Below are 16398 nucleotides of genomic sequence, written 5' to 3'. Positions count from 1 at the left end.
TAGTGTGGGAGACAACCGAGTTTGGAGAGTTAAGGGGGTACAGGGGTACCCCAGCCCCAGGTAGGACAGTGGGGGACCCATCACAAATACTTTTTGCTTTTTTTCCAGTTTACTTTGTGGATTTTACAAAAAAGTCAGGAAGAGACTGAACCACAAAGGACGGATGTTGGTCACTCACATTTGGAAAGTGCTTAGACTGTACTGTGATGGTGTCCAGATAAGCACCTGTATAGAATTAGAACTTCAACAGGGCTCAATACCAAAGTAAGCTGCCAGAGTTTCAAAAGAGCTCAGGATGTTGGGTGCTGATCGCTTTCCAACATCTTGCTGTAAGTTTCACAGTGGCAACTTTTAGAGATCCAACTGTGGGTGCTGAGCAATTGAGAAATCTGGCCCTCAAGTTCTTCAGTAAATCTAGCCTTAGTATCTAGTTAGTTTTACCATTTCCCTATACTCAGTCTATTTGTCAGTTTCTTCTTTAGTGAAAACGCCCTTGTTCACATCAATAGGAGAGTAGAAAATACCTTAAAGACATTAAAAATAGAGACGACTTTAGAAAAATAGCAGAAAATACACTTTGAAATATGGAATAACATGCAACAACATACCAGATTATCGCAGGGTCCCACCACACGAATATTTTCAGCTTTCAACTCCACATTTTGCTTCCTATGAAGACTTTTTACGAGTTTCCCTTGCACTTCTACTGCACTTCCAAAAGTCAGATCTCTGAGAAAGCAACGTCAACAACAATGTATCACTATGGGCCTGACACAAAGCCTATTGAATTCAAAAAGAGACTCGTGCTGACTTATTTGGGTTAATTTAGATCAGTGGTTTCCAATCTATTTGGCTCGAGGGCCACAGATATCATTTTTACAACCCTGAAGGGCCACCAGTCTCCTCTAGCATCCTCCCCGCCCAACCCCATTGCAGCCTCCTCACTGATCTCCCGTCTCCCTGGCTGCAGCAGGGAAACAGCACATGTCCTGTAGTCCTATGCAATCCACCTGGGTACCTAGGCAGTGGCTCCTTTCTGCAGCCAGGGGGACGCGAGATCAGTGCTCCGCTCCTTCTGGCTCCAGCAGGGACCCCAGTGGCTCTGGACCCAAGCAGGGTGCTTTGTTGTGCTCCCTGTTACAGCCAGAGGGAGGGGAGTGTTGATCTCCCATTCCCTTGGCTGCCGCAAGGAGCCTGTACCCGTCTTGTAGCCCCACAGCAACGCGCTCCACCTGGGTCCTTAGGCAGTGGCTCACTTCTGCATCCAGCAGGAGGGGAGCAGTGGGCACTTTGAAAGACCCCGGGCCACAGGCTGGGAACCACTGATTTAGATCAAGTCCTACACTTACAGTGTTATGAATAGGCAGCTTGTTACAATTTGATTGCTACATTTTATTCATATGGCACTCAACATATCCACCATGAAAAGAATCTGAGCTCACTGTGTGTATTTGAACCTGCAATTCCAAGAGTCTGGGTATTTTAAAAAAATGTATCCGTAAACCACTAAGCTATCCATCTTCCATGAAATAAATTGGATAGGATCTTCTTCTGCAGCTGAAAATTAATGAAGCCTAAATGTTTATATGTATTGTGGCAAGGGAGGCCTGTTTTGCCCCTCCGAGAGTCCTGCGCTCTCTTCGGCTATGCTGGTGGTATGGCTGGATGGGAGCAGGGGGAGGGAGTCTGGTCCCACCCTCTACCCCGGGCTCTGACCCAGAGCCTCTGCTAGGAGTAGCCTCAAACTGCTTAGTCCATGAGAGCTACTACCTTCCCTGAGTCGCCTATCCTTGGCCTCACTGCTCGCGGTCCGCTTCCTGGAACCAGGGCGAGGGTTTTTTCCGTCTTCATTGTCTTGGGTCTCTGTCCCTATGATCCTCCCCTGTTTGGGTGAGGTCACCCCACCTCAACTCCTTCGCTTGGTTGTCTGAGCAGCTGGGTCCTCCTTTAGGCCTCTGTGCCTACAACCCTCAGCCCTACCCGGACGGGCTTCTCCCTAACTCCCATACCTTTGGTGTTGTGGCAGCAATAGCTCTAAGCTCTGGCTAGAGCACTACAACTGGCCCCCCACTACAACAAGGATGTGAAGAAGTTAGGGAGAGTCCAACGGAGGGCAACAAAAATTATTAGGGGGCTGGAGCACAAGACTTATGAGGACAGGCTGAAGGAACTAGGCTTGTTCAGTCTACAGAAGAGAAGAATGAGGGGGGACTTGATAGCAACCTTTAACTACCTGAAAGGGGGTTCCAGGGAGGATGGAGCTAGTCTGTTCTCAGTGGTGGCAGATGACAGAACAAGGAGCAACGGTCTCAAGCTGCAGTGGGGGAGGTCTAGGTTGGACATTAGGAAAAAGTTTTTCACTAGGAGGGTGGTGAAGCACTGGAATGGGTTACCTAGAGAGGTGGTGGAATCTCCATCTTTAGAAGTTTTTAAGCTGCGGCTTGACAAAACCCTCGCTGGGATTATTTAGCTGAGGTTAGTCCTGCTTTGAGCAGGGGGTTGGACTAGATGACCTCCTGAGGTCCCTTCCAACTCTATGATTCTATAAGCTCTGTAGCTGCTCCGCTCCTCCTCTCAACTCCCTCTCAGCTGCTCCTACCTCCCTGACAGGGAGGCTTTTAACTGCTGGGGCAAGCTACTTAACTGGCCTCAGGTGGCCTAACTGGCCCAATTGACCTGGAGTAACCCTGGCTGAATCACCCAGGGAACAAGGACGTGTTGATCCTGGAGCTAATATATATATATATATATATACATACACACACACACCTTCCAATACTCTCCTACAGCCATCAGGTCTGGCCCTGTCACAGTATATTATATATTTTAAATGTGCAGTATTAGAAGCTAGCTCTCCATGACTGAACCCCTACTATCTAGATGGAGGTTTTCTAAAGTTTTTACTACAGCTCCAAGATGAGCTCCAATGTCTGTTTATAAGGAAGGGCTTCAAGGTCTGCCAGCCCCTCCATGCTCTCTCTTGTGCTGAGCCTGCAAAAGTGGTACACCTCAGCTAGACATTGACTGCAGCTGGTGCAAAAGGCAGGAAAAGAGATGGAAGCCTCCAGCGGAGAGCTAGTTGGGCAGAGGCTAGCATAGCAATGAGAGCTGGGCAAAGCCTGACTTACACAGGAAGAATAAGCCCAGCGGTGGAAGCCAAGCCATGGAAAAAGCACTATGGATGAAACCTGGCCCCACTGAAGTCAATAGGAGTTTTGCCCTTGACTTCAGTGGAGACAAGATTTCAACTTAAAAGTGCCTCCTACTGGACGTACTCCTTTCAGAACCAATTAACCCAGCTCATTAACTGACCAGCTATTGAATGACAGTAAGTGCACCGCACTTGGCAATGGCTGAAGGTTCCACCCCTGCAGCACTCAGATCCCTGCTGCCACAGGAGGCAAGATACCATGCCTGGGAATCAGTGCCCTTGGTCTCACATAGGGCGGAGCTCAGCTCTACAACCATGTCACCAGCCCCAGAATCTGTACAGAAATTTCTTTAAATACATAAAAATCTGCAAACCTTTTCTCCAAGGATGGGTCACCTACAACCTGGAGGCTTTCAAAAGAACTCCCATCATTGATGTGAAGGAACAAAACCTCTTTATGGGACCGGACAGAACGAACCCAGCCCTGGAGGAGGAAGAAAATAAAAGTTGGTGGTTGCTTGGTTTGAACTCAACCTATTAATATGCAAGACCCAGCTGACACTGGGCAAGTCATTTCGGGCCTGATCCAACTCCCACTGGAGTCAATGAAAAAATTCCCTTAGGGTCCAATCCCCATTTCAGTGAAATCAGTGGAAGCTTTACTATAGACTTCAAAGCACGCAGGAGTAAATCCTGAGGCAGAAGCACTCGCATTCTGCCTCACCGTAACAGGGATTCAGCTGAGTCTCCACAGACTTGGGAAGATTAAAGTCAGTGACAGACTTTGAAGATGAAAAGCATTTAATAAATGCTAAAAATCATTATTAATTACATCCCTTGTAAACACTCCTTATGGCAACAACATAGACAATCAGAACACAATTCCTTCAACGGGCACAATCATGATAATTCTCATATATTGCTGTTCTTCACTGCTATGTACCATCATCTATGGGAAACTTGAAACTGAAATCTGTTTTCTAACTGGCTATTTGTACATACCTACCATGCATACGTACTGCTTTAATAAAGAGGCCCACATCAAGATTAGGTCCAGAATTTAGGCTTTGTTTAAAGGAAAAAAATCAAACCCAATTAATATTACTATTATTTGCATTATCATAGCACCTCACCATGGACCAGGACCCCACTGTGCTAGGTGCTGTACAAATGCAGAATAGAAATGTTTCACTGCTTTGGGTGGTTTTCAAATTAAAGCAAGGTTTTCTAGCTGGACTTAAATTTAAAATAAAAAATAATTAAAAATTGGCAAAGCCTTTGCTAGGGCAGAGTTAGAGGTTGTCCAGTGATAATGTGCACCCTTCCAGAATGTCCAGTTCAGCAAAATTCATACATGTGAAAACCAGGAAATACAGAGTTAGGGGAAATGCCCATGTAACCTTGATTCTGTCCCCTCCCTGGAGCTGGCAACAGACACTGAGCATTATCTTCATGCACTCCAGGTGCATTCACTGTGTGATAGGTGTAGCTGTACTGAGTGGTGAAGGAATAAGATGGAACAGCTTGGAAGAGTTGTAATTGTGATATGAGGTGATCTGGGAGGCTGTAGCCATCCGAGGGCATGTGTGAGCACCAGTTCCTGATGCCTATATGTGAGATCAAAGGAAAAAGATGCATATAAACCTTGGGAGATGCAGAATACCTCATTTCATTGCTGTGTTGTGTAGGCTGTCATCCGCAGAGCCCAGGGATCATCAGCAGTTGAGGGGGAGATAAGTGTGGCATTGTATATACAAGTTTAATGAAGGGTAAGTGAAAGTAGAGTATTTGACGGTATTGTGCGTATGGATGGGTGCGGTAAAATTTAGAAGATGTGATGTTCTCCCTGTGGAGCAGGCTAAGTGTAGGGAGTTCCTGTTACACACATTCTCTTTTTGCCCTGTATGGATGTGTTAGGGGCTTAATGGGGAATCACTCAAAGCCCCTCCTGCCGCTGCAGCAACCCTATTTTTAGTGCACTAGCTCCATCAGAATTAGCCTGGGTACGTCTCCTCCAGCTGGAATTTACACCTTCACCTCAAAGCAGGTAGACAGAGTCCATCCAGCTACTCTGGAGAAGCCTCTGCAAGAAGATGATCTTCAGAAAGGGGAGTAATAAGAAGAACATCACAGAAAAGGCTGAGTGAGTTAACATAAAGCCCCCACCCACCTGGACTTTAACATCAGCAGCCGCCTCCTGGGCCTCTTGCGCCTCACGGACACTCAGTCTCACAGCCTGCGGGTGCTTGGGGCAAGGGGCAGAGGAGCAACGGCGAAGAGCCCGGAGCAGACAACGGGCCCCAAACATGGCTGAAGGCCTCCCGCACCCGCCCTCCTGCTCGCTTCCAAGATCCCACTCAGACACCTCGTCCTCATGCGATGCACCCCCTCCTGCCTCCAGATGCCTCTCCCAGTATGGTCCTCACATGCACCCTCACCACGGCCTCCCAGCCCCCTCCAGCTGCCCCTCTCGATAACGTAAAGCGACACCACGCCGCCGCTGCTGCCTTGGTCTGATACCCCTCCAGCCCCCCACACGAGGCACCCCCCGCCCTGCCTCCCCAGCCCTAGGCCCAGCCGCCCATCCCCGCTGCCCCCCCTCCTCCCAGGCCCAGCTACCCCCCGCCCTGCCTCCCCACCCCTAGGCCCAGCCGCCCCTCTCCCCCCAGGCCCAGCTTCCCCCCGCCCTGCCTCCTCACCCCTAGGCCCAGCTGCCCCCCGCCCTGCCTCCCCCCAGGCCCAGCTGCCCCCCAGGCTCCGCCTCCCCCCAGGCCCAGCTGCCCGCGCTGTGTCTCCCGCTAGGCCCCGCCCGCCCAGGCCGCACCAGCTCCGCGCGGAGTAGGGGGGGGGGCGGGCGCAGACGAAGACGGCCCCGTTCAAAGCGGCCCCGCTCGGCCTGCTCCGAACTTTAGCGCAAGGCTGACACGTGACACCCGCCCAAGCGGGCGGCGCGGCCTCCCCCTCAGCACGCACACTCACGTGTCCCCCTCGTAGCCAATGATCGCCGCGAGAGACCAAGATGAGTCAATCGGGAGGCGGGGCGATGGCCGGCTGCCGGCGCAAGGTGCTCTGGGAATTGTAGTTCGCGCGGCTGGGGTCACAGGCGGGCCGCCTGCTGCAGAGACCCCCGGCCCTGGGGGGCGGGGCTCTGGGCTGGTTCAAAGGCCACAAGCGGGGCCGGGTCGGGTGACCTATTGCTAGGAGGAGCCCTTTCTATGCAAATGAGCTAGGTTATATGCAAAGTATATGCAAATAGGCAAAAATCATAGTGTAAAAGAATGAGGCGGTGGTGCAGGCTTTGCTGTGTGTGAAAGCAACCGCAAGATGGGTGGGGGATGGAGTGGGGCTCAGGACGCCTGGGTTCCAGCACCAAACTCAGAGCGGGGGTGCGGCTCAGGACACCTGGGTCCCAGCCCTAGCGGCTGGGTGGGGCTCAGGAGGATCCCAGCCCAGGCCAGCCCCGGCACCAGAGAGTAGGCGAGTGGGTGGGCAGTCTAGTACAGTGGTTCCCAACCTGTGGCCCAAGGGCCAAAAGTGGTCTACAACTGCTCTGCTGCTGGCTGCAGAAGGGAGCTGCCACCTAAGGACTCAGGCGAAGTGCGTTGCTGCAGGCCTAGAAGACCGGTGCAGGCTCTTTGCTGCAGCTAAGGGGATGAGACATCAGTGCTCCCCTCCCCCTGGCTATGGCAGGGAGCACGGTAAAGTGCTGTGCCTGGGTCCGTAGGCACTGATCTCCTGTCCACCTGGCTGCAGGAGGGACCCACTGGTAGAGCGCACTGGGCTACTGCATGCCTGCAGTTTCCCTGCTGCAGCCAGGGAGATGGGAGATCAGCGAGGAGGCAGCCTCTTTGCTGAACTTCTTTTGTCTGGCACACTGGTGGGGAAGGAAGCTGCTGGCGGAGCAGCCAGGGCCCACCATGCTTGAGGAGGGGCAAGACTCTAAAAATCAGTGCTTCCAGTTTGGTCTGCACTTAGCAGGTCACCTACCGTGATTTAGCTGGCTGCCAGACCATGTGCTTCAGTGTGTAGTGACAGTTACTCATCTACACTAGTGCTTTGTCTGTGAGTGTGTGACATTCTGTGAGTGATTTGTTGGTGTAAAATAGTGAATGGAAACAATAGTGAATGTAAACAATGTAAGCACAGTAGCACCAAAATGTTTACTTTAAATATGTAGTGATTTGTAGTTCTTAATGGTGTATATGTCAATACATTTTTATGAGCTTTTATTATTTTTTATGACTGGTGGCCCTTCAGGGTTGTAAAAATGATATTTGTGGTCCTCGAGCCAAAAAGGTTGGGAACCGCTGGTCTAGTAGTTGTTGGAACAGCAGGAGTCAGGACTCCTGTGTCTAATTTCCAGTTGCGTCAGGGAAGTACAATCTAGTGGTTAGGGTAGGTAGGAGTAGGAGTCAGGACAGGACTCGTCGGCTCTGTTCTCACTCTGCCACGAAATCCTTATGTAATCTTTGGGCAAGACCCTTCCCGTCTCTGTGCCACCCTTGCCCATTCTAGACTATGGAGGTAATAATCCTTGACTCTCTGTCCCTTTACACTGCTCGGAGTCCCTTGGGACAAAAGGCAGCTCTCAAGGGGCCTAGTGCTGTTAAGAGGCAGGGACATAAAGGGGTTAAATTAACACAGACTCCCCTTGTGTCCCAGCTGCTGGGCTACTTGTTCAGCCCAGTTTGCACTTCCCTCTACACTGGCTTCCTCCTGCCTCAGAATTCTGCAAAGAAGTTCTCATTTTGGGGGGGATTCTGGCTGAGCCGTTCTTCTTCTCAGCCTCACTTTCCCTGTATTCTTCCCCTCCTCAGCAGCAGGGGCTTTTGGGGCAGGGAACTGCTGAGCTGGAGCTCTAGAAAGATGCTGATGTTGCTGAGAAACCACATGCCTCATTACACAGAACATGTGAGAAAACATTTGCTAAGCAGAGTCCCCAGCACTGGGAAAAGAGTCCCTCTGGGCTCTCAGATTTCTGCCCAGCTTTGAGCTCAGGGCTCAGCATTTCCCTGTGATGTCTTCACTCACCCCTCTCCCACAGCTCTTCTCCTTCAATCTCCTTAGGCTGTTTTACAGCCCCTCCTCTTAATTTGCCCCCCTACAGCTGATGCCCCACCTGCCACAGGAGTCCCAGGTGAACTCAGGGCTTTGAATGTCTCTTGAAAGACCAAGCTGAGGAAAGAGGAATCTGGGGCAAGGGAATCAGTCAGTCTGGGGAAGTTGTAGTGTTGAGGTATAGCCTGTAATCTGTAATCTGGCCAAACCCACTTTCCTCCAGCTCCACTGAACCTTCTGAGAGAGATGAGGTAGGAGAAAGAAAGCATCAAACAAACTGCCACCACCCTGACAACCCGGCAAGGCTGTCACCTGTGTCCTGCTCTCACAAAGATAGTCACCTAGGAGCATGAGCGAGACACCACAGGAAGACAGGAAGTTCCCTGCTGATGTATCATCCATTTGATCCCCATAATGAGATAGAAATTCTGCCTCAGTCCATCCATGGGTCAGGCTGACTCAGGAGGCCATATCTTATTGTGGCTTCAGGTTTATTAACAATTTCCCTGGTTAAATCCTGACTAGTGGGATGATTTTTTTTCTCAGGGTACATCTATACTGATGGCGGCAAAGTCACCGCTGTCAGATCGATCTTTCTGGATCGATTAAGCAGTCAGTGTAGATCCACTGAATCGATCAGGAAGTCAACACTGGTAAACCACCCCCTCAAGTGGTGTAGCGCTGCATTGACGGGAATGCGGTTCCCATTGGTGCAGTGCAGTGAAGATGGCACATAGAAGGAAGCACAGCAGTCGATGGGAGTTATGCAAGCTACTCTGTGTAATTTGCATAACTCCTGTCAACTGCCGCCGAATCGCCAGGTAAGTGTAGACCAGGGCTCAGATGCTGCAGTGCTGAGCACAGCATAAGAACCTGTGTAGAAGAAAAGAGAAGCCTAGAGCTGCCGAAAGTCAAAGACAGGGATATGTGAGGAATTAACAAACTTCAGACTCTTGCCTCAGCTCTTCACTCAGTGCAAACTGGCACAGCCATTGCTCCGTTGGCTTCAGCAGAACTATGCTGATTTATACCTGTTGAGGATCTTGACCTTGTTGCCTGATCCATAGATTATATTGATTATTTAATAATCCCCAGTTATCACTTTGAGAGTTGACAGGCTTTTGTCCCAAGCTCAGGCCCTGTATTATTCAAATTATTATATAGTTGGGAACCCTGCTGTGCACAGTTACAACACTCACACTATAGGAACTCTTCTATAATTACATATAATTTATTAATACATTTAGCACAGTTACAAACACCCCAACTGTAGACCGTGAAATTTCAGCTAAGATGGGCCTACTTATAAAATTAAACTACCAAATTAATAAGTGCATATTGCAGAATATATGAAATGGTGGCTGGAGTCCCTTTTGAAAAGGGGTGATTGTTTCTCATTGCAACATACCCATGCTGTCTTTCTATTCTCAAAGTATGTCTGATATTTCATTAAGATAACTGTTTATTAATTGCCTCTCTATCTGGACCATTTTCCCTAATGAATTTATCCTCTGGGAGTAACTCATCTATGCAGTAAACAGAAATGTGTTAAATGCAGGGCGTGCTATACCTCCACGGCTCCAGACCTCTCAAAATACCTTAGGATCAAAGCTAATGGCTGGATGCCACCCCAGGTATTGCTCAATTTAATCACAACAACCCCAATACCCCTTTGTTTGAAGGGTGAAACACTGAAACTAAAGAACAAATCTAGGTGGCTAGCACCTTTTCACTAATTAAAGCACATGGGTCTCTCCCTCTTGTATTGTTTTCTGGAATTCCTGTGTTTACTCATATAAATTACCAAAATGCTTTGAAAAACATTGGATTTAAGAATATAAAAGAGAAGCAATGGATATAAGCAAGCAGGCAAGCTTCAAGAGAAGAAGAATCACTCTTGACAAGAAACAGAAGAACTACCATCTTGCCCAGCTGCCTTCTGAGACCACGGATCCAGGCTCTCGGGGGAAGCTGCTAAGAAACCATCACCGCCTCTTGCCTGCATTGGTGAGGATAATTGCTTTTGCAGCTAAAATATACTGGACTTTTGGTTTGGGGGCTCATTTTATATATTTATAAGTATAGTAGTTAAAGCCTTTCTGTCATTATCGAACAAGAGTTGTGTCAATTCCTGAGCACACTAAGAGCAGATCCCAGTCTGTGAGTTAACACAACTCAGTAAGTTAGGTAGAGATACTATGGAATGGACATTTGTACATCCATATACTCACACCATCCCTTGCAAGAACAACCAGAAATATTAACCACCACTTTCCTTATCACCATCACCTTCCCCATCATCACCAGTGGCCATCATTCTAGCATCTCTCAAGGACTACATCTCTTTCTCCTACTGCCCCACGGCTGGGATGTAACTTTTATAATATGATATACTGACACCACTATGTTTGATGCATATTGAGTAAGGGATTTCCCCCTTTTCCTTATTTGTATTTATTCACCCTACTAATGTTGGAGTATTCTTTGATCTCAACTTATTATCATATATGAGAGTTTGTTATCATGGCCCTTTTGTGGTTAGGTATCTGCGGATGTAGCTCATGTACCTGTTATGTATGTCAATTAGTTGCCATGACAGTCCTGTAATTGGATCATGGACCTATGGTTAGAAATTCTCTCTAACCACTCTATTTTCAGCTCCCCAATACTTCGGGTTTTCCGTTGAGCCATTTATCTTAGGGATGTAAATATCGGTTACAAAAGGTAACCGTTTAAACTATTAAAATTACATCGGTTAACCGTGTAACCGATGTCATTTTGTGTCTCCCCCCACACCCTGCCCCTTCCCCTCAGCTCCCGGGTAGCGCCCCCAGCCCAGCTCTGCGGGGGATCCCGTCTCAGACCTGTGGTCCCAGGTGTTCCACAACGGGGCACTCCACAGAGCCTGCACCAGGGCCTCGGCCTCCCCAGGCGGCAGCAGCAGCAGCACACCGTCTCCGCCACTGTCACCATGGAGATGGAGAGCCTGCACTGCCAGCTAACTCCCGTGCCGCCAGTTAACTGACAAGTATTAGTCTTAAAGGTAATCTTAACCATTTAACCGTTAAGTATTTTACACCCCTAATTTATCTGTTTAAAGTTTATCTGTACAACGTTCATAGGCCTCAAGCATTATGCTAACTTGCTGAAGCTAATGTCTTACAGTATATGGCCTGCAGCTACCTTGCATTACTGCTGAATATAATGGAAAGCAGTGAATATAATAAAGCTAGCCCTATGGGTTACAGCCTTGATCTCCATTGACACTTCTTAAGGGGATTGGTGTGTTATAGACTTTGTGAATTCTCTTATAGTAGCTTCTCTGAGGTATTGCATTAAAAATTCCCACAGCAGCTGAATTTCTCAAGAAAAAGTTGTTTTTTACATGAACACAGAACTGTGAGTGGGTCACTTCCTTTTGTCCATCTGGCAGCTGGTAAATTAACCGTGACAAACAAGATTTGCTTACTGCTGAAACCAAACTGCCTTTGCCCAAACTTCCCCAGTTCTCTAGGATAAACAGATGGGATGCATCCATTGAATTCACCTGTTTTAGCCTGCAGCAGGGAGTGGATCTCTCTCTTGGCAAGGGTAGAATCTTGTCTGGAAGCTTTTCACAGGAGAAGATGCAGTGACTCCTCTCCATGGGCAGGCTGTATTTTATGGCTTGGGATTGTATTTTATTTACTTCCTGAACAGAGGATTTGATGCAAATAACTGAGTTCTCTCTCGACTGGCACATAGCGCTCCAGGAAGAACTCTGGGGACAGATCAGTGGGGCAGGGATCACATGTGAGAAACTGTTACCAACTCACATGCTACAGACACTGCCATATTAATTTGACCCATCAGATCTTGGATTCTCCAGGGCAAAGTAGCAGTAATTTTGAGGAGGGAAAACGACATGGTGTTTAAACCTGCCGGATAAGGTGTATCCCCTATCACAGTCACCATAGAGCTGTTCTGAGCCCCTTGGGGAGCATGTGGCAGGGATGGGATGGAGCTGTAGGGCAGGACCCTTATGGGAGCACAACCAGCTGCTGGAAACAGGAACATAATCCCTCCCATCACGCAGCCCAGTGCACAGCTCAGGAACCCTCATTCTGAAGGTGTCCCAGTGTCTCCAAGAAGGGGCTGAACCCAGATCCATCAGCCAAATATGGCACTGTAAGTGCTCACTGCCTCAATTTCCCCTAATTCAATCAATACGTTTAACTAGGCTTTATGTAGAGAACGATGCCCTTCCGAGGGGTCTAATTTATTAGCCCAAGACCCAGTGAAAATACAAGCAAACCTTCATTCCAGTGTCTTAGCTGGGAGACAGAGTCAGTCTCAGTTTATCTGATCCCACCTGAGAGCATCATTCCCCTCCAGCAGGGTTCTCTCAGCTCAGGGCTCCTCCCGGAATCAGGCTTTTACCTTTGCGAGAACCTTTTCCCAGAGCCAGGGATCTGCAGAGATCTGTCAACTGCAGCTCTTCTTTCTGCAGGCTGGGCTTTCTGCCACTGTTTTGGGGCTCCCTGTCTCTAGGAGGACAACTTCCAGGCTCCTTGCTCTGATGAGCTCCCCTGGAGTGTATGTCTCTAGGAGCCACCTCCGCTGAGACTTGGCAACCCTTTGTCAGGTTCCCCAGCTAATGAGCCGCCAACCAGCCACCTAGGGATTTAATCACTTCCAGATGGGTCTGAACTGACTCGTTCTCCCTCACTGGAACCGGTCACAGGTAAGATAGTCCCTGACTCCCCTTAACGGACCAGTCTCCATCACACTCTCACTCTTGGGTAAGAGAACAAATATATGCTAAGGGAAATCAAAGTCTGAGCCCACCCCTCTCTCACGTGCCGAGGGCCCAGCAGCCGCTCTCCCCTCCTCCCTCCCAGTGCTGGGCCTACATGACATCACGTGGGAGAGGGTGGAGCTAGGATGGGGGAGCGGCCGCCACGTGGTGCTGCTTTGGGCCGGGAGCAGCGCGGCTCCGGCCAGGGAGCTGCTGGGCCCAATGTGGGAGAGGCGCAGGGCCAGAAGGGGGGAGCGGTGCGTGTCACTCAGAATCATCGCACGTTCCACCTTTGGCACGCGCGCCACAGGTTGCCAACCCCAGTGGTAGAACATGGGTTGTTCTGAAGTACAATATCAACTAAAAACTCAGTCCTGATACACGGATTTAAATGATACTATTGCTAGCCCAAGCACTTGTGAGATTTAGCTATGGAATGCTCAGTCTTCAAGTCTGAGAACTGGTGCAGGGCACTCGCTATGATCAGTGTAAGTCACCAGTAAGACACAGTACGCCCGATTTGCAGATCCATAGGGTTTAATGTGCAAGGATTTCTTAGATAGTTAGTTCTATACAAAGCCAAATATTAACTACGACATATCCATACTCACTCGACCAAAAGAGTTATGTGCTCACTCCAAAGTCTGCGTACAGGAACGGCTGTATAAAGGAGCCCTGCCAGGTGATCAGGCCAGCAGCGTATCCTGAAGAATCAGGTGGTGATGAAGCGCTCCCCCTTGCCTGGGTGGTGGCTTTTTATACCCTTTTCTACACAACATCCATTCATTCACTTATCTTAGAAGACGTTCTCATGTCCTTCACTTTCTTTATCCTTCATTGTTAGTAATAACTAATATTCACGTTCTCACCATGATAAATTGAAGCAAAACAACATCTGGCAGTGGGAGAGGCGGTGGGAAAATTCGCCCCAGACGGTGGGAAAGATCATCCCTTAACATAAAATGTATAAACTCTTGTCCTTGTTCATCTTTATCTATATGCAGCTGCAAACTAACAAGCCATGTGCTGTATTGTGCCAAACCCACATCAGTTATTATCTGCTGTGATGCACAGAAACTGAGATACAACAAGGTTACTTCAGCACTCTATTGGTTTCTGCCAATTGTAAAAAGCAGTCAGGTCAAACAGTGTTCAAGCAATTCAGGCCAAAGTAGGCCTCCAGCAAGAACCACTGTGCTAGAGTACTTCCTGGAGCCTATAAGTGAAAATTCCCCTTTTTTCTACCTGTCCCCAAGTGCTTGTATCTCTTCCCTCTCTCTCTCTGCAATAGAGCCTGAGACTTTGGATCATGACGAGCAAGAAATTTCTGATTCGTTACTAATGGAATCTTTCTGAGTCTGTTCAGTCCAGAACCAGTGGATTCATGGGGGCAGCACTGTTGTTGATTAATTGCTCTGTAACTAGATCCCTTTGCACTCCCTGAAGGGATGTTTGTAAATCTGCCCGTAATTCCCTGCGTTCACACAGAAGCCATCACCCCTTGTTAGACAGTCCCTCCCCATCGTTGTCTCTTCTCCATATCTTCTCGACAATACTGCTCTGCCTCAAGTTCCCCTCCTGCAGACACCTCAGTAGTTGAACTTTTCTCACTTCCGATCTTGGCCCCAGATTACTAATGCCAGTGTCCTCAGAGAAACTCTGATCTGCAGGAACAAGAAATTGCAGATCTTGGGTTGTCCCAGTCACTCATTTCACTTGAACCATTGACTTTGGGAAACTCCAATTTGCCAATGATGGCAGGATCCAGCTGTTACATGGAGATGTGGATAGCTGGTCAGATACTCTGAGCACAGCACATATCTAGGGCAATAAATAAATGTGACTCTAATTAATATCTGGCACTTAAAGCAACTTATCTAGGTGTTTTAAAGTGTTTCATAATGATGAGTTAATTAAATGTATTAATTAATCTGGTGTTAACCTTTAACCTCAGCTCTTTGGTAGCTCTCTGTGCTTAATATCACTGTGTGCAGTGGAGGGTGTGACAGTCTGTACCCCTTGAATTCACTCAAGTTTGTTAAGTTGGACATTAGATTCATTTCACTTCTATTTTACTCGTAACCAATTCTGACTTTTATGCCTCATTACTTACAGTCACTTAAAATCTATCCTTTTGTAGTTCTTAAATTCGTTTAATTGTTTTATCTAAACCAATGTATTTGTGTTGAAGTGTTTGGGAAACTCCATTTGCGTTAACAGGATTTGTGCATATCATTTTCTATTACTAAAAAGACAGACTGTATGAACTTTGATTGTCCAGGAGAGAGCTGGGCAGTATAAGATGCACATTTCTGGGGAAAGTCTGGGACTGGGAGTCTGCTGGTGTTGCTCTGCAGTGTAATTCAAGAGTGCCTGGCTATAGCACTCTTACAATATAACTCGGAGTAACTTACATGCTGGAGGCTGTGTGAAAGCAGAGCAGGAGTAGTTGCTGTCACAAAGTAGTGTAAAAGGCACCTCAGGAACTTGGAGAAACTGAGGGGACACAGCTGTTCATTGGGCCAGATTGTACCCTGGGTATGTTCTTCTTTTCTGTGAATTTCCACTTCACCTCAGGTTGCTCAGCCTTGATGTAATTCATCTTACAAGAGAGAGCAGCTGATGTATCTTGTGAAAGAATCTGGATGCCTGCAGGGGACTGTAAATTACAAATGTACCTGCATATGCCACCCATTAATGATGACCAAAGGAAATGAGCAGGAACTGCTTGGATGGCTTTGGTTGGATCAGAGCCCCCTGAACCACATGTGAGATCCAGTGCGGGGCAAATCTGTGTTGAATACAGATGTGTGGTTAGTAACAGGGGCAATAGCAGAGTTGCCTGGAGCTGGAAATGCTGGGCGTGCATTCCTAAAGGCTCAGTTTGGGGCCTTATACTTTGTGGGACTCCATATAGAGGTGGTTAGAATAACTGTAGCAGCCAGAAATAATGCCCCCTGTGGAGATAAATGAATGGGCTGCACAGTAGTTTTCCCAAAAAGAAAGTAGAGTGAGGCGGATGAAACCCCCGTAACCCGTGTTAAACTGGCTCAATATGCAGTTCTCAAATCTGGCAGGCAGGACTGAAGCTCCCAGATTCATTACGTTAGCAGGTGGCATTAGAGACAGATCGAAAATGAGCACCTTACACGTGTGGTGTGGAAGGTTAATGCACGGCTTAGCCAGGAGTCCTGTGTGTCTCAGAATATTAGAGTGGGGAGCCAGGGTCATGTGGCACTGTGTGTTGTTCTGATGGCATTTTGGTAATCCCAAGAGACCCAAAGGAGCAGGGAGGGAAAGGGTTCTGGCAAGGATGTGTCAGGAAGGTGCTGGGCCTGGTGACATGTTATGTAATGGAATGCTAATTGTGTTTCACTGTTCAGCCATTAGGTGACACTGTGTGTAAAATACC

At 48.2% G+C, this 16398-nt stretch overlaps 1 protein-coding gene across 3 annotated transcripts in view; it reads right to left on the bottom strand.

The window, feature by feature from the left end:
• The window catches only part of NARS2 (asparaginyl-tRNA synthetase 2, mitochondrial), a 78761-nt gene extending 73115 nt beyond the window's left edge, over nt 1–5646 (bottom strand). For all 3 annotated transcript variants that reach the window (XR_010917154.1, XM_067533187.1, XM_067533188.1), the window contains exons 1-3: nt 5322–5646; nt 3526–3635; nt 609–729 (exon numbers count right to left, since the gene is read on the bottom strand). Coding sequence is in view for 2 of the 3 variants with exons in the window: in XM_067533187.1 (XP_067389288.1) it covers nt 609–729; nt 3526–3635; nt 5322–5459 (369 nt within the window). In the remaining variant the exon portion in view is untranslated. The remainder of the gene's footprint in view (nt 1–608; nt 730–3525; nt 3636–5321) is intronic.
• Nucleotides 5647–16398: the final 10752 nt, after the last annotated feature.

This window comes from Emydura macquarii, unplaced genomic scaffold, assembly GCF_026122565.2.
Source record: "Emydura macquarii macquarii isolate MOO-44397 ecotype Brisbane River unplaced genomic scaffold, CSIRO-AGI_Emac_v2 contig_3328, whole genome shotgun sequence".
In the NCBI taxonomy this organism is placed as follows: domain Eukaryota; kingdom Metazoa; phylum Chordata; order Testudines; family Chelidae; genus Emydura; species Emydura macquarii.
The sequence above is the reverse complement of the archived record's forward strand: the minus strand, read 5'-3'. Positions and strand labels throughout refer to the sequence as shown.